At 49.5% G+C, this 20,339-nt stretch overlaps 7 protein-coding genes across 7 annotated transcripts; 3 read left to right on the plus strand and 4 right to left on the minus strand.

Moving 5' to 3' along the window:
• Positions 1-2,644: 2,644 nt before the first annotated feature.
• Positions 2,645-3,490, plus strand: CDV56_109589 (uncharacterized protein; the record flags this gene model as incomplete). The annotated part of the gene is made up of 1 exon (XM_026763208.1): positions 2,645-3,490. One exon carries the CDS (start codon positions 2,645-2,647, stop codon positions 3,488-3,490), a length of 846 nt encoding a protein of 281 aa, XP_026618466.1.
• Positions 3,491-4,600: 1,110 nt separating this feature from the next.
• Positions 4,601-7,102, minus strand: CDV56_109593 (putative DNA ligase I; the record flags this gene model as incomplete). Its single annotated transcript, XM_026763212.1, has 1 exon — positions 4,601-7,102. The coding sequence occupies one exon, from the start codon at positions 7,100-7,102 to the stop codon at positions 4,601-4,603; it is 2,502 nt and encodes an 833-aa protein (XP_026618467.1).
• A 228-nt stretch (positions 7,103-7,330) lies between these two features.
• CDV56_109598 (RINT-1 family protein) lies at positions 7,331-10,075 on the plus strand (the record flags this gene model as incomplete). Its single annotated transcript, XM_026763217.1, has 5 exons — positions 7,331-7,480; positions 7,570-7,817; positions 7,883-8,188; positions 8,245-8,389; positions 8,441-10,075. 5 exons carry the CDS (start codon positions 7,331-7,333, stop codon positions 10,073-10,075), a joined length of 2,484 nt encoding a protein of 827 aa, XP_026618468.1.
• A 185-nt stretch (positions 10,076-10,260) lies between these two features.
• CDV56_109600 (pyridoxal phosphate-dependent decarboxylase family protein) lies at positions 10,261-12,087 on the minus strand (the record flags this gene model as incomplete). The annotated part of the gene is made up of 2 exons (XM_026763219.1): positions 10,261-11,925; positions 12,043-12,087. The coding sequence occupies 2 exons, from the start codon at positions 12,085-12,087 to the stop codon at positions 10,261-10,263; spliced, it is 1,710 nt and encodes a 569-aa protein (XP_026618469.1).
• Positions 12,088-12,674: 587 nt separating this feature from the next.
• On the minus strand, positions 12,675-14,768 carry nop9 (RNA-binding RNA processing protein NOP9; the record flags this gene model as incomplete). Its single annotated transcript, XM_026763224.1, has 1 exon — positions 12,675-14,768. The coding sequence occupies one exon, from the start codon at positions 14,766-14,768 to the stop codon at positions 12,675-12,677; it is 2,094 nt and encodes a 697-aa protein (XP_026618470.1).
• A 269-nt stretch (positions 14,769-15,037) lies between these two features.
• Positions 15,038-16,786, minus strand: CDV56_109614 (RCC1 domain-containing protein; the record flags this gene model as incomplete). Its single annotated transcript, XM_026763233.1, has 1 exon — positions 15,038-16,786. One exon carries the CDS (start codon positions 16,784-16,786, stop codon positions 15,038-15,040), a length of 1,749 nt encoding a protein of 582 aa, XP_026618471.1.
• Positions 16,787-17,130: 344 nt separating this feature from the next.
• On the plus strand, positions 17,131-19,682 carry CDV56_109618 (Golgi transport complex subunit COG3; the record flags this gene model as incomplete). The annotated part of the gene is made up of 4 exons (XM_026763237.1): positions 17,131-17,345; positions 17,420-17,759; positions 17,813-18,838; positions 18,900-19,682. The coding sequence occupies 4 exons, from the start codon at positions 17,131-17,133 to the stop codon at positions 19,680-19,682; spliced, it is 2,364 nt and encodes a 787-aa protein (XP_026618472.1).
• Positions 19,683-20,339: the final 657 nt, after the last annotated feature.

Here is a 20,339-nt window from a genome sequence, read left to right on the forward strand (position 1 = left end):
TGATAACAAATTGAGATGCCGTGCGAGTTTCACTTTGACTTCTATCTATGGTCTCACGTTCGGAGTCTGTTTGACTTGAAATAGTACTAACTAGATACGATACTAGACGATAGGGTCCGGGATGATCTTTTGCTAATCTTGTCTCATCTCTAATTACTACTCACCAGTAAACATAGATAGTTCTCGTTCAGGCTTGGGTATATAACTGCTAAACTGCGATGTTACTCCTAAGGTGGCAGAATGTCATATACAACGATCTAGATTCACTGACATAGGGACATTTCACGAAGCACTGACTTGAATTTAGTCTCTAGTGAATCTGTAATCCTGAACACCTCTGAGATAACATCCAGGATGATATACAACGCATGAATCAAGAGTCTATATCTCTAGCCACAGGCGAATCTTCCACCTCCTACCTAATAACTTGAGAGTGACTGGGTTTGCTTCGCGGTAACTGCAGTTTTCAGGTCGACGGATCTACTACTGAATTTGCTGAACTCATGTCGCTCTTCTCTCATGCCAGTTTATATCAAAAAAAAAAAAAAAAAAAAAGATCTTCAGGGGCTTAAGGAATCTCTTGGCGATCTTGAAAGCAAAGGTAGACATAAGGAGGCGTTTCCTCAAAGAGGCAATTTATCAGTTTGTCAGCCATTGATGAAACCCAGCAGCACTTCAGCGACAGGATTTTCATGTCTACATTATCGAAAGCATGAATGATACCCCTCGACTGCCCTATCCACTATCTAGACAGTCTTTCTTGAGATATAGATGGTTTATCCGAAGTTATGAAGAGAATATCAAGGAATTCATCATATTGTGTCGGTTCCGGGCCCTGTGGTGATAAACCGCGGTCGATTTTCCACAGGTGAATTCAATTGCTACTGTAGATTCCTTGATCTCATGGTTCAAGCATTCCAGGTTCTTACTGCGTTTCTGACAGGGTTGAATGAATGATCCCGCTTCTGAAACTGGAAGCAATGCGACCAGACGATTTGAATAACCGTCTTAGCTGACATTGGTGTTGGTGGCTTTGGGGGCCAGACCACGCGTAAGATGATCTGGTCCTATCATTCTCATGACTGATGCAGATAGAACTTGCAGAATAGACTGCACAAGTGCACGTATGCAAGTATGCGGGTGGATTGGCACTTGGTCAGCTCCGTACCTCCCTGTCTGCTCATGTTCTATCTATCTACCTTCTGCCCCTTCTCGGAACGGACTTTGGGATTCAATGGATCCACTCCTGTCGTTTCAGGGTTGTGAAAGGAAAAAGACCCTTTTGTAGGCGCTGGGAAGTGAAGATACGCAAGTTAAGGGCGACGAAACTGAAGAAAATAGGGGCACTGGTGAAGGAATGCAACGAAGGTTCTGCCCCCTCGCATTATCATTATTGCCATTGCAAGAGTGCTACCGCTGCTGTGTCAGGCTGTAGCGTTCCGACTCTATATCATTTGGCAGCATGTCGAATGGTCGATATAATAATGGGGGCTTTTGGCGCAGAAAACTGCCTGGAAGAATGGAGGTAGTATCTAACTCGAGGCTTCGGCATCTGGATTATCCCTGTCATTCATCTGGCAGCATCTAGACTTTAATCGTCCCATTGAACATGAAGACAAAGAAATAAACCGTGGTCAAGTAGAGATTATGGTAATAGGATGTCTGAAGCTATGTTAGCATCAATGACATGACAACTTTGTCCTCGTAGCAAGCGACCGAAGGCGTTTCCTTGTCCAGGCGCAAAGTACGGAGTATCCCATTCCCATTTTTCTAAAAAGTAACAAGGTCAGATCCACAAGTTCCCTTGAGAATAAGTCCGTTGCTCTTCTCTGTCCTCAATTATTGAAATGGCTAAGTTCTCTTTGTCCTCCTCTAGACTGAACACGGCTGCCCTTGGAATTAATCTAATATCTAGTCACTTTTTGGGCTACAGTCTATTCCCGTTTACCTCATCTGATCTCGTGCCAGGTATAAGTGAACCTCAACTTGTTCAAAATAATAAGATCAATCTAGATTAAATCCCTTTCCTCTCCAACGGATCGCCTTTTCCCGGAACTCTTGTGCTGTCACCCAGCGAACCATTGTCATTCCTCCAGATGGGGTTCCATTCCTGATCCTGGCCCGTCTTCCTTTATTCCCCTCCACGGTTCAGCCGCCCTTGCTTCTTCCTCGACTTTACCTGAGCCAGACTCTTTTGTCACTTCAATTCTCTAGCATCATAACCATTTCCCCTGGCCCATGATCAAGGAAGGGAAAAAAAATCAAAAAACAATTCCTGTTCTTCCTAATATAGCTTTTCTTGCTATACATTAGCATTAGCAATGGCTCGCTTGCAATCGATAAACTCGGAGAAGACCATCCGCAAAATTGACATAGCCCAGGTAAGTGCCTTTAGGAGAGTCCATGAACGCCATTTCATCCAGCTTTTCTCTATTACCAAGAGCTTTAAAAACTGATTGATATTGGTTTACTCCAGGTCTCTCTCAGCCTACAAGATCGTCTAGGCCTCGCCAAAGTCAAATATCAAAATGGTCGTTTACATGCCCTCGAGTCAAACCAGAGCGGTGGTCGACACTTTTCCCTTGCGAATGATAAGCCCTCCGATTCCTCGTCCGAGATATCCCATAGCCGTTGCGAGACCCCTATGACCTCCCCTCCCTTACGCACTGCGACCTATTCGAAGGAACTTCCCCGTTCGTCACGGAACAGACATGCGGCGACCTTCAATTCTCGGGTGATGCAACCCATGTTGTCCGCCAGTCGGAAGCGAGTGAGGTCCGATTCAATTACAGATCGTCCGTCCAAGGCTCCACGAGTCTCGTGGAAAAGTTCATACCACTTGCCTGCGTCGTCACCAGGGTTTCACCACCATCCTGCACATCGGCACCAACCTCTGCCATTCGTGGCTGAGACAATCCCGGAATTTTCGTCTCCGGCATATCATCCTCACTCAGATGAAGACCATGATCCAGATCTACCTTTGCATAGTTTCCAGCATGTGAGCTCCATGGTTGGCTCTTCCCCTCCTAGGACGCCACCTCCAAAGCACGCTCGCCTGGCACGCAAAGACCCAAATCTGCGTCACGAGGATGGCGCGGATCTGCTTCTGTATCTTGCAAACTCCCCAACGCCAGCTAGTATCGCTGGCAAAGCCCAGGCCCGCGATTTTCCACCCTCTACTCCCCCGAGTCAACATGCTCTTTTGCCCACATTGACCCCGACACCTGGGGGCGGTGGTGTTTTTCCAAATTTCGGCACTCCAAGTCAACCGTTTAATTTTGCGGACTTTGTGAATGTCACTCCCAGTCCTGCACAACCAGCTCGAGGCGGACGGACGCCTGGAGGGCCCATGAAGACCCCTCTGGCAAATAGAGACGCCAGAAAACGACCGAACTTTGATAATTTACTGCCACCGAGCGCGGAAAGCCCAAAAAATCGACCGAAAGAGTCTGGCCTTGCTCTCCAACTTGGCGGAGAGTTGCGACCGTAGGTTTCGTCATAAGGCTCCAACCGGTTGCACAAGTCTTTTTTTTTTGCTTTCTTTGTTCTTGGATTCTTGTAACGACCATTAATGACCAAACTACTATGTACATGGCACGCCATATTCTGTCCTTGTTGTGATGCCCCGGTTCGTCTTGATGCATTTCCTTCTACACATTTATGTTTGACTGGTCTGTCCTGGCAGAGGCTGCCACCGAACGATGACCACGACACTAAACTGTCCATACGTATCATTTTTTCCTATGTCAGATTACCTTGAATAGTTCTGGTTTCCATCTCATTTTGTGAATGCATCGCGAGCAGTGCTTATCCAAAACTCTCACACTGACCTGTCTATCTCTAACTATCCTAGCCGTCACCTTGTCCAATCAGTGTCCGCAAGGTAACAAGTACGCGAGCTCTCAATGGCTCGAGTTTTACAACAAGACTCCATCTGATGTGCTGTAATTACACATGGCAGGAGTTAGGCATTCCATGACCGATAATTCAGTCAATAAATTTATCCTACCGACCACCGGATTAAAATCCAAACAGAGCACCCGAGCACATTAAGTAGCATCAACACCGTGCGATTGGCAGCAATGCACTTCAATTCTCAAAAGAGCAGAAAGTAAACTGTGAACAGGATACTGGATGCCACTTCAAAACTCCTCATCAGTCATTAGTCTTGCAGACAATGGAACCTAAAGTGTCATGAAAGATGACGGATGAGATCATGAAGGGGAAAAAAAAAATTGGAATCAAGGAAAAACAGACGCGACGCGTATAGAGTGGGGAAATACGCGTTCATTTCGCGCTTGCGCTAGAGCAAATATAGCTAAGCGTAATGCCAAGTTCCAGGTTGGCGGGATGCTGGTCTAACGCATTGAGGTAAAGTGTCATCTGAGGGATCGGTTGGGTTGAGTTTCTGCAGGCGTGATATGATATTTTGCCATACTGACTAGATAGATACTGATGGTGCTTTGAAAATTCGATTTTGCAATGCTATATAGAGATGTGTACATGGAGCGGGGTTATCTTAAAAAGGCTTATAATTTCGTCCTAGGCTAGGTCCTAGATCCCCAATGCCTAGTAAATTTGTCCAAGTCTCCAGCCTGTTCTACTCTTCCTGCCAACCTAGTTGCTCTGTCTCCTGGTCGGGTTGCTGCTCCTCTTCTTTCTTCCGTGCGGCCTGCTTCCTCCAGAGGAGGGCCAAATAGTCCGATGTGGTGGCTTCGTCTATTGATTTGTCTTCTCTTACTCTGAGAAATCGAGGAAACCGGAGGCTCAGCCCCCGCTCATCACTCACTAAGCCGATGGCTGCCGTGTACGTCGGACTCAAGGTGATATCGGCGAACGCCATCTCCCAGACCTCCTGCGGTTCGAACCAGACGTCAGGTTCGCCGTAGTACTCGACATAGGCCGGCCGTGAGATGACGTTGGGCGTTCCTTCGGTGTACTTGTCCCTGTTCGCCTGATAGAACTTGTCCGTGAAGCCGGACATGCATTTTGTGACTGCTTCGAGGCTGCCCGTTTCCGGGTTGCGGACGGCCATCAGGATGGGAGACCACCATTTGGCTTTTCGGCCTTGTCCGTGCCAGCCGGCTATGGGGATCAGATCTAGGGTCTCGGACGAGGTACTGTAGTCCTTCTTGACTTTGAGCCACGACTCGAGCCGCTTGTCTGGTTCATATGTTGACAAAAGTGCCTTTCGTCTGCCACCTTTGCCCGCCTTTTCGAATGCTTCTCCGTTCGTCATGTCCATGCCGTTGCTGGTCGAGGCCTCCTTATTCTGTTCAAGGTTCGCCTTGGGTACATTGTCAAGCACTTTGACCATGATTCCTTCGCATTTGTTCTCGAGGGCACTTTTGAAGAACTCCAAGACCGTCTCGGAGTCTGCGGACGTGGCATCAAGGCTTTTGACCCAAGTGAATCTGTTTGGGGTCTCCACAAAGAGGCTGCGCAACAATTCTCTGCGTTCGCGGAAAGGCCGGTCCAATAATGGCTCGCCGTTTAGATACATCAAGTCGAACGCGAAGAGGCAAACGTTGATCTTGATGGCTCCTAACTCCACATTCTTCTTTGCTCGATTTGTCAGGACTTGAAACGTCTGAAGTTCACCGGTTTCGTTATCTACCGCGACAACCTCTCCTTCCAGTATGAAGCTAGAGACGCCCTCTCCTCTGATTTGCGGGACCAAGGACACGAGGTCTGGGTATTTCTCCGTCATATTTTCCAAATGTCGAGAAAATATCGATACTTTCCCCTTCTCGTCGCAATGCACCTGGGCGCGCTGCCCATCATATTTGTACTCGCAACTAAAATCCCGCCCTTGCAGCTTTGTTAGCATTTCAGAGAGATCCCTCGTGATACTGCCCAACATGGGTCTCAGAGGCACATGAAGCTGCAGGCCGCACCGCAGAAGGAGTTCTTCAGTAACTCCAATTTCAAGTAGGGATGTGACTAAGTCGTTGTAGTCTGGATGCCTGGCATAAGATGCCTTCACAATTTCTTCCGCACTGTTGTACATTTCGGCGAGCTCCTCCTTCTTAAGTCGCACCAGAACTTGTCGTGGACGGATCGTAAAATCCGCGCCTTTTGGCTTTGAGTATAGAAAGGCTCGAGCCAGTGCGATAAGCATTGTTGTTTTGACAGCTCCAATTCGTAAATTTTGAACTAGCGTTCGTACAATATACCGACTCTCTTCCGCACCTCGAGTGTCTTGTAGTAGTTTCTCCACAATCCTTTGCTTCGACTCCTGACTACCACTGCCTTTGCTCATGGCAATCTTCCTCAGGGACTGATAGACACCTTTGATCGTCAGAGGCTTGGGCTTCATCAAGGTGAAGCTCTGTCTTTTCTTTGCCTCGAAAGCCACGTCGCCAGCATCTCCATACTTGTCGTAGAGAATTTTGAGACCCTGAGGATTGAGTCCGTAGACCTTCTTCAGTGCTTTTGATATCGCGGAGCCTCCCAAACCAAGTTCCAATTCGTCGTATGGAGGGGAAATCGAGTTGGTCGCCAGCCAGACTGCTGGTAAAACACTGGAAGGATCGCCTTCAATCAGAACTCGAAGGAAATTGACCAGGGTGTCAACAATCCTGATTCGACTAGTCGTTGCGTTTGCCAACACAAATGCTCTGGTCAACAGGGCATATGAGGCGTTTCCGCCCTCCTTAGCCCAGTGGACCTGCAACTCTGCCGCGCATTTGGTCGAGTCGAACGTCAACGGACTCTGGTCAAAAGGGATGGAAAGACTTATTGTATCCTCTGTCCCAACGGAAGACTGCAATGAAAGTGTATGTGTCTTCGGAGCTTTGCTTGGCGGTTCCAGATCTGTCTCTATCGAGGCGTAAGGCTCCTGGATAGGCCTATTATCTGGAACCTCAGGCTCCACGGCCGACGCAGCATCCTCTTTATCGAACTCCGCTTGGAGCTTGCGAGCAAGAGCTTCGTCAGATAGTGTTTCTTCCGCTGCATTTTCAGCAGCAGAGCTAACAATCTGTTGCGTCTTCTCGGCTTGCTTGTTAGCTTGGCCCTGGAAGAATGACGCTATGCTCCGAAAACGCTGTGGGGTTGATTCCGGAGGCTCTCTTTTGCGCTTTTTGGCAGGGCTGGACATTTTCAGTTTTGGAGATTGAAAAAATTGCGTGGAAGCATTTACCGAGGTCCTCAGACTTAGATTACATGATGTCTAAATTGATAGCAGGGAGACGTTGTGTCATCGGAAGCTGGACAGATCGTAAGGCGGAGTTGGCGTTGATGATGATCGATCGCAACACCTGGCGCTGGAATGAATGACGATTTTGGACAACATCCCCACCCTAGAACTGCAACCCGACTGCCAACCATGGCAAGCCCTTCCTTTTCCCTGTCGTCGCATGAAAGAACAAGAGTTGAGGATTATTTGAACGATAAGATTCAAATATCTGCTGACTTCGAGAGTCTTGATTCGTTGTTAGCCACTCTACGCGCTCAGCATGAGCTTCAACGGAAACAGGTAGAGCGCCCAGGGGATCGAGCATCACATCTTCCTAAGCGATTGACCTTTTCTTTCCTTATTTAACCGCTGCTGACATGATGGCTCAGCTAGCAGAAGCCCAACAAGCACTGCTCAGTGCCTCCAAAGCCTCCAACGACCATGCCGAAGCCACACGGAAGCGAGCCGAAGCCTTCAAGGAGGAGCAAAAGGATATCGATAAGCGACTGAAAGCCATAACGGGTTCCGACGCCAGCGATGAGGCAGCAAAACGCTTTGAAGCGAGCATAGACAAGCTCCGACGACTGGAGATCTCAAAGGGTTATGTCACCCTCCTGAGGGAAGCAGAGGAATTGAGGTACTCGAGGACCTAACGAGCTATTTCCCTTCCGGCAGTATCACTGATACCGGATACTCAAACAGCAAGGAGGCCTTGAGCAACGTACAAACTTCACCCCGCCTGGCCCTAGAACCGTATTCGCGCCTGAGAAACATTGTACAATCGCTGAAGGATGCTCAACCCGCAGCTGAAGGAGCGGCCCCTCATCTAGTCGACTACCTGGAAAAGCTGGCCTCTAGTCTGAGAGAACAGATGAAGGAGAACTTTTCCAGGAGGCTCCAGAAAACACTAGAACAAATGAAATGGCCCTCGAAAGACTTTCATCTACCAGAAGATCTGAGGACACAGTGGATCGAGACTGTCGAATTGCTTCTTGATTTACAGACACCGTACGCAACTCTTATCTCTTTTCGCTGCTGGATTTTCTGACGTTATTCGCGGTTAGGGAACTCACGGGACGTGATATCGATGTGAAGCAGCAGAGTGTCGAACCGCAGATCTTGTTACCGTTGGAAGTGATGGTACATCCGCTGAATCTTCGCTTCAAATACCACTTCAGCGGAGACAAGCCAACAAATAGACTCGACAAGGTATAATACAACGTTCCCAGTGCTGAAAAACTTACTGAATTTTCCATACAGCCAGAATACTTCCTGGGTCACATCGTGGACTTGATCAACACTTTTGGAGGTTTCTTCGCTTCTTCGCTGCAACCTGTCTTCGACAAGAAGGCCCGGGAAGTCGGCTCAGCTCTGGAATGGAATTTCTACAACGCCTCTCATGCCTTTACCACGGCTCTTATGCCGATGCTGAGGCAGAAATTATCGAATTTGCTTCCTAGCATTTCTGCGCATCCGCAGTTGCTCAGCCATCTCGTACACGAGCTGATGACCTTTGACAATGAGATTCGGGAGACATGGAATTATCTGCCTGATCCATACTCTGAGGATAACTGGAAGGGAATGGCGTGGGAGGTTCTCACCAAGGAGGGATGGTTTGATCGCTGGCTTCAGGTTGAGAAGGACTTTGCACTAGCCCGCTATAAGGAAATTATTGATGCAACGGACAGCGGCGAGATTGACTATGAAGGAGTTGAGCTTTCCGCAACCAAACCCACCAAAGCAGCGATTCGCGTAAATGATTTGCTTGAAACAATCACTGAACGGTATCGGCCTCTGTCATCTTTCGGTCAGAAACTGCGGTTCCTTATCGACATTCAGATTACAATCTTCGACCAGTTTCACGAGCGCCTCCATTCCGCACTTGAAGCTTACCTTGCAATGACATCTACCATTGGCCGCACAGTACAAGGCGCAGATGGGCAGGCAAGTGTGGAAGGTGTGGCTGGATTGGAGCGTCTCTGCAGGGTTTTTGGGAGCGCCGAGTACTTGGAGAAAAAGATGGAAGACTGGAGTAATGATGTGTTCTTCGTCGAACTGTGGTCTGAGCTACAAGAACGAGTTAGACAGAACAAGGACGGAGGGAGGAATGTGGCCGGCTCTATGTCTGTAGCAGACGTTGCTTCTCGCACCTCTCAGGTGGTCGCAAATGGTCACCATAGCAGCGGCCTTGGTGCAAGCTCAGATGGAGCCCTGTTTGACGAAACTGCATCCGCATATCGCCGTCTCAGACAGCGTTCTGAATCGATCCTCACTTCGACCTTGATCTCAAACACTCAGTCGGCCCTCAAACCATATGTTCGCATGTCTGCGTGGGCAACCATTTCTACCTCCTCACCTTCCGAGGCAACCTCATTACCACCGTCGGCGGATCTTGCGCCTGCAATGCGAACCTTATCCACTAGCATCTCTTTCCTATCGCGTGCACTGGGCATAGCACCGCTGCGTCGAATCATTCGCCAGGTCCTCCTCTCTGTTCAAACTAATCTTTGGAATAACGTCCTCATGAGACATACCTTTTCCGCCGCTGGAGCGGCGCAATTCGCCAGCGACATTGACAATCTCTGCAATGTTGTCGATGTCGCTTTGGGACCAGCTGGTCTGGTAGGAGGTTCGATCAGAGTTCTTGCGAAGCTCAACGACGGTCTTCTACTGCTAGGCCTGACGGTGGTCACTCCCAAGTCTGGCGATGTATCTGCGGCCCAGGAGGACGCCGATTCGCACGATGAACCCCATCTTAGACTTTGGGAGGTGGAGAAGAGGCTATTCCGGGATAACGAGAGTGCTCGAGGCGTTCTCGCTGAGTTGAATATTGAGACCCTTACAGAAGCTGAAGCAAGAGCTGTACTTGAGCGACGAGTCGAGATTGGTTCTTAGCCACTGCATAGTAAACAAATCTAATGTAGTTGCTCAAGATCATCCTGGGTCGTTCACGAATGAAGTATTATTCAATTCTATATACTAATGCTTCCCTGGTAGATCTATAGCTTTTCTTCCCTTCCCTCGTTTGTTTATTTGTACATATGCAGTAGTCGTACACTATAACAGAATCATGATAGCATCTAAGGCTGGTGGACAACAGGTCCGTGGCCTCGTTCTCCGGGCCTCTGCTTAGGAACCGAAGCAGCCTCAGCCTTAAGTCTCTCGATGATGGCCGGCCCAACTTCCTCAATAGCACGCACAAGACCTTCAACAGTCTCGCGAGTCGTCTGGACATTGACCACGCAGCGGAAAAACTTTCCGTTCCCGGCAGCGTTCTCGTCCCCACTAGGAGGTGCAAAGTCAACCATGAACCCCTTGTGCACCAGAGCATGGGCCACCTGTTCCGTGACCTTGCTGTTTGCCTTTGCGCGCTCGGTCTCGTTCGATACAATGCCGCGCGGGTGGACGAGCTGTCCGCCCGGAGCGTAGTAGAAGCAAACCTGGAGACAAGGGGGAGGGTTCTCACTGATGAGGATAAAGTTGGGGTTCTCGGAGACGAGAGTCGCCAGGTGTGCGGCGATGTCGCAGGCCGTGTCGATCTGCTGCTCGTATCCCTCCGTACCGTAGTATGTCCAGCCCAAAAAGAGCTTGAGGGAGTCTGCGCGTCGTCCACATTGCAGCGTGAGATCAGCCAGGTCCCAGACCTCTGGAGAATCGACGGAGAGCTCGTTTCCCGCGGAGCTGAGGTCGCCGTTGGGTTGCGGTTCCGTGTCTTCGCCGTGGAACAGGTAGCCGGCTGGGAGAGTATTTGCCCTGTGGAACTGGCGGATGTCTGCGGCTAGGAGGAAGGAGCAAGTCACGGGGACACCGAGCATTTTGTGAGGGTTAATGGCGATGCTATCAGCTTTGTCGGCACCAGCGAGTTTGTGCTTCTGGCGCTTTGAGAAGACGAACGAGCCGCCCCATGAGCCGTCCACGTGGAACCAGAGGTTGTATTTCCGACAGATGGCGGCGATCTCGCTGAAAGGGTCAAAGGAGCCCAATACTGTCGTTCCGGCGGTTGCATTGACATAGAACGGTGTCCTGTTCTCCTGGAGTGCTTTTCGGACAAGCTTCTCGAGTTCTTCTGGGATCATGCGACCTTGCTTGTCCACGGGCACTGCCCAGACGGAGCTGCTTCCTAAGCCCAGCATCTGTGCCGCCTTCTCGATGCTGTAATGGCCGTGGTTGCTGGTAAAGAGCACAAACCTGTAGTCCCCATTGCCATTTTTCTTCGTATCGGGATATAGGTTGTTGCGCGCAATGACAATCGAGGTGGTATTGGATGCGGAGCCACCTTGTACAGAAATTCCACCTGCTCGTGGACCGCTGAAGCCAAATAGCGAAGCCAACTTTTTTCCCGTATACTTTTCGATAACAGTCAAAGCCGGCGAGACTTGGTAGACATGAACGTTCGTGTTGAGAGCCGCCAAAATCAGCTCCGATGCCACACCGGGAGCATTCGTTGAGGCATATAGTTTGTCAAGAAATCCTTGATGCCATGTATTCACGGAATACTTCAGCACTTTGCGGAGAACCTCAATCAGGCCGTCTTGTCTGGCACCCTTTTCCGGTAGCGATAGTTGTAGAATATCCCTGAGCTCTTCCGGTTTCTTGTAATCGACTAAAGCTGTCCGCGAATTTTTTAGGTGTCCATTCACACCATTCGCCCCATTGACCCCATCCTGCAGTTGCGCATGGCCAAGAGGATTTTCGTCGGCGGACCGGATGAACGGGATGAGGAGATCTTCAACGGCGCTCAGAAGCTAGAGTCAGATTAGCAAAAGACACAAAGAGAAGCTTAACGTAGCAACACAAGAAGAGTTGTAGCGCAGGATCTTCCGATGGACCGTTGAATGTGCCAAAGGAATGGACTGACTCACTTCTCGCACTTCATCGGCGCGACTCGATGGTTGGGACACGGACATCTATTCCAACAATTTTATGATATTTCAAACAAGCAAATCTGAGAAAAAGTATACAAAAGAGAAGAAAAAATGCAAGAAATAATCACAACTTATAACCCAAGGTTTTTAATAATGGTCTAGTTGAAACCGTTTAGCAAAAAGTTGAATGAAGCCCGAGCCATTTCCGGAACGGCTGGCGGATCCGCTGCGATGGCGACAGAGCCCGATTGTCTGACATCATAAACCGGGGCTCATATTCGTCCGTTGAAAGAAATTGTTTGAGCATCATTGTCAGCAAGGACTACTCCTCAGTAGAGAGTTGAAGTGATATACACTTTTGATGGATGAGGGGAAGAGAAAAATTGCATGGCGTTGACCCCGCAGACGTTGGAGGGGCAGCACTGGAAAAGCTCTTAGAGAATAACCCTTCTACACCATATGAATATAGAGGAAAATGCTTTTATTATCATCATAAACCTAAAATCGCTGAAGACACAATATAGATTACTGACAAGCCACATGCAGAAAGGACTCTGTCAAATCATGCTGTATTACTATCACTGCCAGTGCTGGAATCAACCACAGTCCTTTCGCTTCTTTGTTATAGATCATGTCTTAGCAGCTACCGGCGCCTTAGAACTCTCTTCCGCTGCCTTTGCTGCGAATTTGGCCCGGGCTAATTCAATGCGAGACTTAGGTCGCTCGCCCTGGCCGTTTTCAGTACTGTCCAGGCCTTTCGCCTTCGCAGCCCACTCTCCTCGCCGTCTCTTGTAGAGGTCCATGGACCAATTCCTCCATACTGCTCTGCCAACGAAAGAGTCTCGGAGAGTCAATTCATCTTTGAGCAATTCCTGTGCCATCCTTTCCTTGACAAAGAATAGGTCTTTCGTTGCCGGCCATAAAGCGTCCACAACGTGTGATCCACTGCTATCAAGCGCGAGTTCCGTCAAATGACCCGAGAAGCGCGTTGTAAACTGGCGCCGGAATTGAGATGTTGAAGTTGGTACAGTCAGGGCCTGCTGAAGAACACGGGAGGCTGTGGGATCTTTGGCTAATCTGAGAAGTGATTCTGAAGACTGTGCTAGCAGGCTCGAATAAATGAGCCCGCTCATGGGCCCGGAAGCTGTAAGCATTGTCTGAGCAAGGAGGGAGCCGTGTAATTTCTCTGCGGCGGCTGTCTGATTGTTGCCCGACTGCTTCTGCTTCTCCTCTGAGTCTTCCTCACTTGCCGGGGGGTCAAGCTTGAGCATTTGCTCCAATCTTCGAGCCGGGTCTCCGTCGTAAGCGGATTCCAAGGCCTCTGAAAGCGACTTCGTGTCAACCCCACGAACGAGGCATCGCTCGATCAACACTTTAGGGACAATCAATCGAGATCGCTCAATGAGACCAGGGATTTCAGGAATGATTAACTCCATAGCATCTTGTAGATCGTCCTTTCCTAGCCTTTCAAGTGTCCTGAGAACCACATATCCAGCTGTTGTATTGCGTGCAAGAGAGCCAATGCGGTCGCGAATAATGTTCTTGTAGAGTCCCTTGAAGAGCTTTCCAGGCATGGACTTGATGATAGTCTCGAGCAAACGAGAACCGACGGGATCATAGAGTAAGCCTCTGACGAATGTTGAGCTCTCAGCATTCTCCGCGAAATCATCATCCGGAATGAGCCTCCTGATGATTGAGTTGGGATCCTTAGCGCTCGCCTTGCCAAAGTGCGACAATTCAAGGAATACCAGCACCTGTAAGACGGGGTTCCCTACAGGGTGGGTTGCCAGGGCTCTCAAGTAGGTGTTGTCGAGCCCGGAAACCATGTCACTCATAACTTTCTTCAGCGTAGCCTCGAAAGACTCTGGTACTCCACGCCTCTCCGCAACGAACTTTTCCTCGGATGCGTCCGTGTTTACGATTCCCAACCTTTCCTTCTTCCGGCTGGCGACAACCGAATCAGTGGATGACAAGTCGACTGGCTCCCCGGCAAGAACCAGTAACAAGACTCTGATTGTATGCGACGCAAAGCGTTCCGTCAACAGATAACCCCAATTCCCCTCTAATTCCTCAACGACCTTCATGAACATTTCCGCCAGCGACAACTCTGGTTCAGGCTCGTCCTCCTCGTCCACTTCCGCCTTGCGGCCTTTCGACTTGGAAATCTTTTCTGTCACTCCAGGTGCTGCGTTGATGAACAGTGTCTCGCAGCAATGGCTCGCAAACCGATGCTGCACAAGATGCAAGAAATGGCCAATGAACTTGCTAAAGAGTCTCCGAATATGGCGCATGTCGGAGAGCGAAATCAATTTCTCCATAAGCCGCGAGCAAGACTGACTGCAAGCAACCTTCAATTCTTTCCCCTCCGCTTCCCTGTAGACACTGTCGACGAAAAGCCTTCGCTCTTCCGCATCCTGGAACTGGTTCAGTTCCAATATCTCGTTGGCTCGCGAAAAGTATTCCTGCTCTTCGCTGTCCAGGAGACCGTAGAAAGGCATGTCGTTCGAGGGCGCATCGTCCATGAAAACCTCGTTTCTGCCGTCCTCCAGGGGTATGTAATCCGCTCCTTGGGTGATTTCATTGTTTAAAGTATCAGTCTCGGTGGAGGGCTTCAATCTCTTAACCGCCGAATCTTCAGGACCTTCATCGCGCTTCCGTTTGGCTGCGTCTTTTTTGGCCTTGTCCTCCGCTCGACGACCTCTTTTCTGCTTTTCACGCGGCATAATGGACACAATGAACTGATTGGTTTTTGGACAGTATGCGGAATAATTCGCTTTGGTTTGACTTCTTTTCCGCTCAGGAAATTTTACGATAAGGTGTTGGTCCGAGCGTCTCCAGCCATATCGCGGAAGTGTTTGTTCGGTTTGCATTCTCGAGTGACGTTATCAAAGTCAACGGAGAAGGATTATTACATTACTTTGGTCGTCGCTAAAATGAACATGAACTTTTAATACAATTGCTGGAGAAGAGATGTGCCAGATCATGACAAGTATTATACAGCAGAGTAAATCGCAGAGATATGCCTTCCACACTCAATCCGCTGCTCCATGCTCACAGTTCGCGTGCCCACTTTGGCCTTGTGACGAGGCATGATTTGGAGTCGTGCCTCTTGCTTAGCACTCTTCGGTTCGGAATCTGGAGGCGCGCTAATATGCGCCGGCTTGGATAAATTACTCCTCTTGCCGGTGCCGAGCTGGAAGTGTTCGTTTCCTCCCCAGAACAACACGTCGTGGCCCCAGTCGCTGGACTTCTCCAGAGAAGTCGTGGCAGAAGTGTCAACGTGAGCTTTGTTGTCCATGATCGCCGACGCATGTGTTGTGCCGACTGAGATACTGCGTAGGCGGATGGGGGAGAGCGTCTTTGTTCGTTCGTCGTACTCGAACAGGCCACTTAATGCCTTCACCTTCGTAGGTATGTCTTGTAGGTGCGTCCATTTTCCGTTTCCAAGGGCACCCCAGATGCCACGGCCGCAAGTCCAGGTGTCAGCCGTAATGCGGCCCAAGTCACGTACCGTAGAACGATCTTCGCCAGGGCCAAGTATTCGTTGAGCATCTACGGTGAAGAAACTGTTGGCACCCCCAGCTGCAATCGCAGTCACCTTCGGAAGCCAGATGTTGCCTGGGTAGAAAAGCTTCAGCGGCACAAGAGTGGGGGTATCGTTAAATGGCAGGGCAGGGTCGAATTCAGATCCCAGCTGTCCAAAGGAATTGTCGCCAAAGGCATAAACGTTTCCATCCTTGGTAAGCGCCAAAGAATGGTAATCTCCAGCAGCAATTTCAGTAACCTTAGAGTTGCCGAGGGCCTTCACCTCATGGCAGGTATCCACGGCCCCTTGAGGTCGAGTCGACCAAGTCAACCCAGGCACACCAAGTTGTCCAAAAGAAGGATAGCTCTCAGTGGAAGAAGCGACCGAAAAAACTCGGCCAGAGCTCGTGAGGAGAAGCGCATGCTGTAGTCCACCACTGATGGCGGTGACTTTTTCACCCAGCCTCAATGCGGGTTCAAGCAACCGATAGCTCACGCCAGCACTTCCAGAGCTGAATGAGAACCAAGAGCCTTCCTTGGGTTTCCGACCGGATTCTTGGTCACTCTTAGCAATTGGGAGTGAGTATACACTTCCGTTTGAAGACAATGCAAGTATGCGATCACTCGAAATGCACAAAGACTTCAAGTCCTTGCCAGTCAATGTCTTTGTTGGTTTGAAGTCAGTTTCCGAATACCCTTTGCCCCATTGAACCAGATCGCCATTTTCCGTAATGGCAGCACCAGACTTCTCCGCAAGTTTGAGGTCTCGGAGCACTTGGCCCTCAAAGTAGGATAGCCTCCGAGGAGTCTTGATCACAGTTTCTTTGGAGTCAGGGTCCACAACACGATAAGCATTGGTTCCCCATAGATAGACTCCAGGGCTCTTCAGACTCTTCTTTTCTTGCACATACTGCGAGTCCAGGTCCCCAGCAATCTTTGGCGTAGCGCTGTTAATCTTCGCCTCAATGGCAGTCTCAAGTTGATCGCCTCGGGTGGTCGCAAAGGTATACACTAAGAACGCAGCAGCAGCTGTTCCACCTAGTCCAAGTGAAGTACGAAGCCAATTTGACGAAGGAGCAGATGATTCTGGTGCTCTGCCATTACCACTAGCATACTGCCTTCGCCATGATCCGATGGCCAACCGGCCTGTTCGCGGGAGACGGTATGAAAGTGTGACGACGTTCGTCACACGCTGTCGGACCCGATTCATCGACATGATGTTCTCAGATATCCATCAACTAAACCTTAGCATAACGAGCTACAGAGAATTCTTTGATGAGCTTGTCGTTTCGCACTGGGCAGAAGTGAAAGCTGAAATGCGACTGCGGAAGCTCCGTTGCGTCAATGATCTAGATCGAGGGCGGTATGATGCGGCAGAACACCAATCGAACGGGCCACGGAGGACGGTCTCATCTCCGATTGCGATCAAGACGGTTGAGTTTCAAGGTGTCTTTGACTCCTCTCACTTATGGATTATTTTCAGGTCGATTGAAACTATACTAGGGGTGCCAATCTTGAAGCCTCCGTGACTTTATCGTGGGCTCGAAGCTCAACCCCACAATGCCAATGCCTCAACCAGCTGCGGGACAGCGAGCTCGACGGAAGACTGCACCTTCAGGTCCGCCAAAAGAATTCAAGGTTCAGACGACAGAGACAGCTGAAGTGCTGCCGGAGGCCATTGAGTCTATAACGGATGCCAAGAATGAGCTCGATTTCGTTCAGTGGTATAGCGAGGTCGAAAATGGCCTCCTCGAGAGCAGCTATAACGAGTACCAGTACGCAGAGAAACAATTCCAATCTTTCTCACAATGCGCTGTGGTTTTCCATGCTGACTCACTCGTGCGGTTAGATCTTGCCTTCAAGAGCTACAAATGTCAAAGTCTCACCTGGATTCGCTTCTGTCTGATACATCATCCACACTCGACCTCCTTAGTAGCCTCTCGGAATCCTTCAAGGCCGTAGAAGCTCAAACATCGAATTTCCAGAAACAATGCGAAGGGCTTTTATCTGCTCAAAAGCGTGACACAGAGCTAGCGGCGGAAATACAAGAGAACCTCCGATACTATGATTTTCTGGACCCTGCTTCGAGGCGACTCAACGCCCCTGGTGCTGGAAATACCGTTCGTGGCCATGACTTCTCAAATATGCTCAGGCGGCTGGACGAATGTCTGGACTACATGGAGACGCATGTGAGTATCGCAGTCGGGCCCTAACTTTGGCGAGTCGACTGACTCTCTCCCAGCCTGAGCAAAAGGAAGCTAGTGTGTATCGATCCAGATACAGGCTACTTATGACGCGTGCTCTCACCTTGATCCGCGGACATTTTGTTTCCACACTTCGAGATATACATTCCAGTGTTTCGAAAAAGATTGCAGACCAACAGCAAAACGAAACAACCATGTCTGCCCTATTGTACGCCAAGTTCCGTGTTGGTGCTCCTGAATTGAAACAAATCGGCCTCGAGATACAGAAGAGAGCTGTGCCACCGTTGGATCCCGAACAGGGTAGCGAAGCGGAGTATCAGAGTCTTCTCAATGAACTTCACGCGAACTTTTCAGCTACTCGCGGTAAATTGATCATACCCTTAGTACGAAAAAAGCTCTACGATATTGCGCAAGCCCCGAGTACATCAAAGGATTTGGTTGCTTTCGCCCGTGCCAGCATTAGCTACGTTCGTGGTGTGTGTTTGGATGAGTTTGAACTGTGGGGTGAATGGTTCCACGGCCAAGGAGGTTTATACGATTTCCTCGAGACAGTCTGCGAGCCTCTGTATGACCATCTAAGGCCTCGCATTATTCACGAGGACAAGATCGTAAATCTCTGTCAACTCTGCACCCTCTTACAGACCCGCTTTCTACTAGACCAGGATGAGGAGGTGGAGCAGACGGATGCTAATCAACTCGATTTCTCCGTACTAATACAACCTGCCTTGGAGGATGTGCAAACTCGTCTCGTTTTCCGCGCGCAAGCCTTCCTGCGTGATGAGATTGAACGGTTCAAGCCGCGCCCGGAGGACCTCGATTACCCTGCGCGCAACAGGGGAGTCTCGCTCACCATTACCGAGAATCAGATTTCCGGAAGGAAGGTGGTACCTGCCGATACCTTGGTACATCTGGCGAAGGCAACGAAGCCATCAGATGATGATCCCGACTCCACCTTGGAGCAGGACTCCAAGTGGGATTTTGAGCCTCATGCTGCTCTCAGTGGCTGGTATCCAACATTGCGTAAAGCCATCTGGCTTCTCAGCCGAATATACCGTCTCGTAAATGTACGAACTCCTTCTGCGAACCCACAATTGCCATATTGAAGCTGACCAGTCTCTTCAACAGTCCACTGTTTTCGACGACCTAGCCCATCAGATCGTTCACCAAACGACCGTCTCTCTGCACCAGGCGAGTGCTCAAATCTCAAGCAAATCCACCGCGGACGGGAAGCTCTTCTTGATGAGCCATCTCCTGGTTCTGAAGCAACAAATCGTCGCATTCGACATCGAGTACGTCGCGCCAGAAGTGTCGTTCGATTTCTCCGGCATCACCAATACCTTCTGGGAGCTCCGCGAAAGAGGCGGCCTCTTCAACCCCCGCAACCTCATGCGCCTCGTCGGCCATGGTCTCCTCCCACGCGTCGTCGAGAACATGCTTGATGCCAAGGTAGAGCTTGACGGGCGGCTCCGAACCGTGATCAACGACTTCATCAACGAGTTCGCAACGAAGATGACGGCCTCTTTACCCGCGAAATTCATCGATAAGCGAAATTTACAGCAAGGAGAACTAATATATCCGACATGCCAGAATATTGAGAAGGAAGTCCCCAATTTACGAAGAATACTCAATGACTATCTTGACGACCCCCGGATGAAAGAGACTCTTGTCGGTGCGGTACAAGACCGCGTCATCCAGATTTACGAGGACTTCTTCGACAAATATACATCGTCTGAACGGAGCAAGGGACATTTCGTCTCCAAGAAGGGTAAGGGCCGCGAGGATGCCGTGTGGGACGTGGAAACCTTCGCAGAATGGTGTGAGAGTATCTTCCGAGTCGGCATTCCTGAGCAAGATGACGACGGATTCCCTAGTAGGAGTTTGAGCCGGAGCGGGAGTCCGGGAGGCTAGGCAACGATAATAATACTGGCTGTTGTTTTGATCAATCATGTTGTAGAGGGCCCTTGAACAATGATGCATATATAGCAGGGCTTTTGTACATAGATCTAAGCAAACATTTTTGCCCTTCCGACTAATAAATTCTTCATAACCATTAAAATGATCGGTCGAAAGCGAGATCAGATAGATGATATCCTTTTGATTGAATTTTGGCAGTAGGCACTGAAGAAATGGAAGTGCTTCCGAATGGTGACTTTTGTACAAATCCACACTAGTGATGTCATATACAACACGCAGCGAACATGCCAATTGAACTCAGACGGGGGGTATGATGCAGCAGAAATGACGAACATCGCTGAGAAAGCGAACAGCTATATACATGCGCGTTGCTGAAAGATGAGAGGAAATTGCGATGATTGTATACGCAATTCAGAGAACATGGCGAATCTTGGCATAGAGTTCAGTGCTGTAACTTATACACATCTGACTCTTCCGACGATCTTACGGGTTTAGGTTTTGGCGCTGCCCTTAACCGTGACATAAAAAAGAATGCCTCATACGTCTAGACTGCTGCTGGTGACCTAATACCCGCCCAGTAGTCAGCTAAAAATCGACAACCATTCATATTGGACATCTGGATGTATCATGTAGATGAGCATGCTACATCAG

The sequence above is a fragment of the Aspergillus thermomutatus genome (assembly GCF_002237265.1).
Source record: "Aspergillus thermomutatus strain HMR AF 39 chromosome Unknown NODE_8, whole genome shotgun sequence".
NCBI classification, from domain to species: Eukaryota; Fungi; Ascomycota; class Eurotiomycetes; order Eurotiales; family Aspergillaceae; genus Aspergillus; species Aspergillus thermomutatus.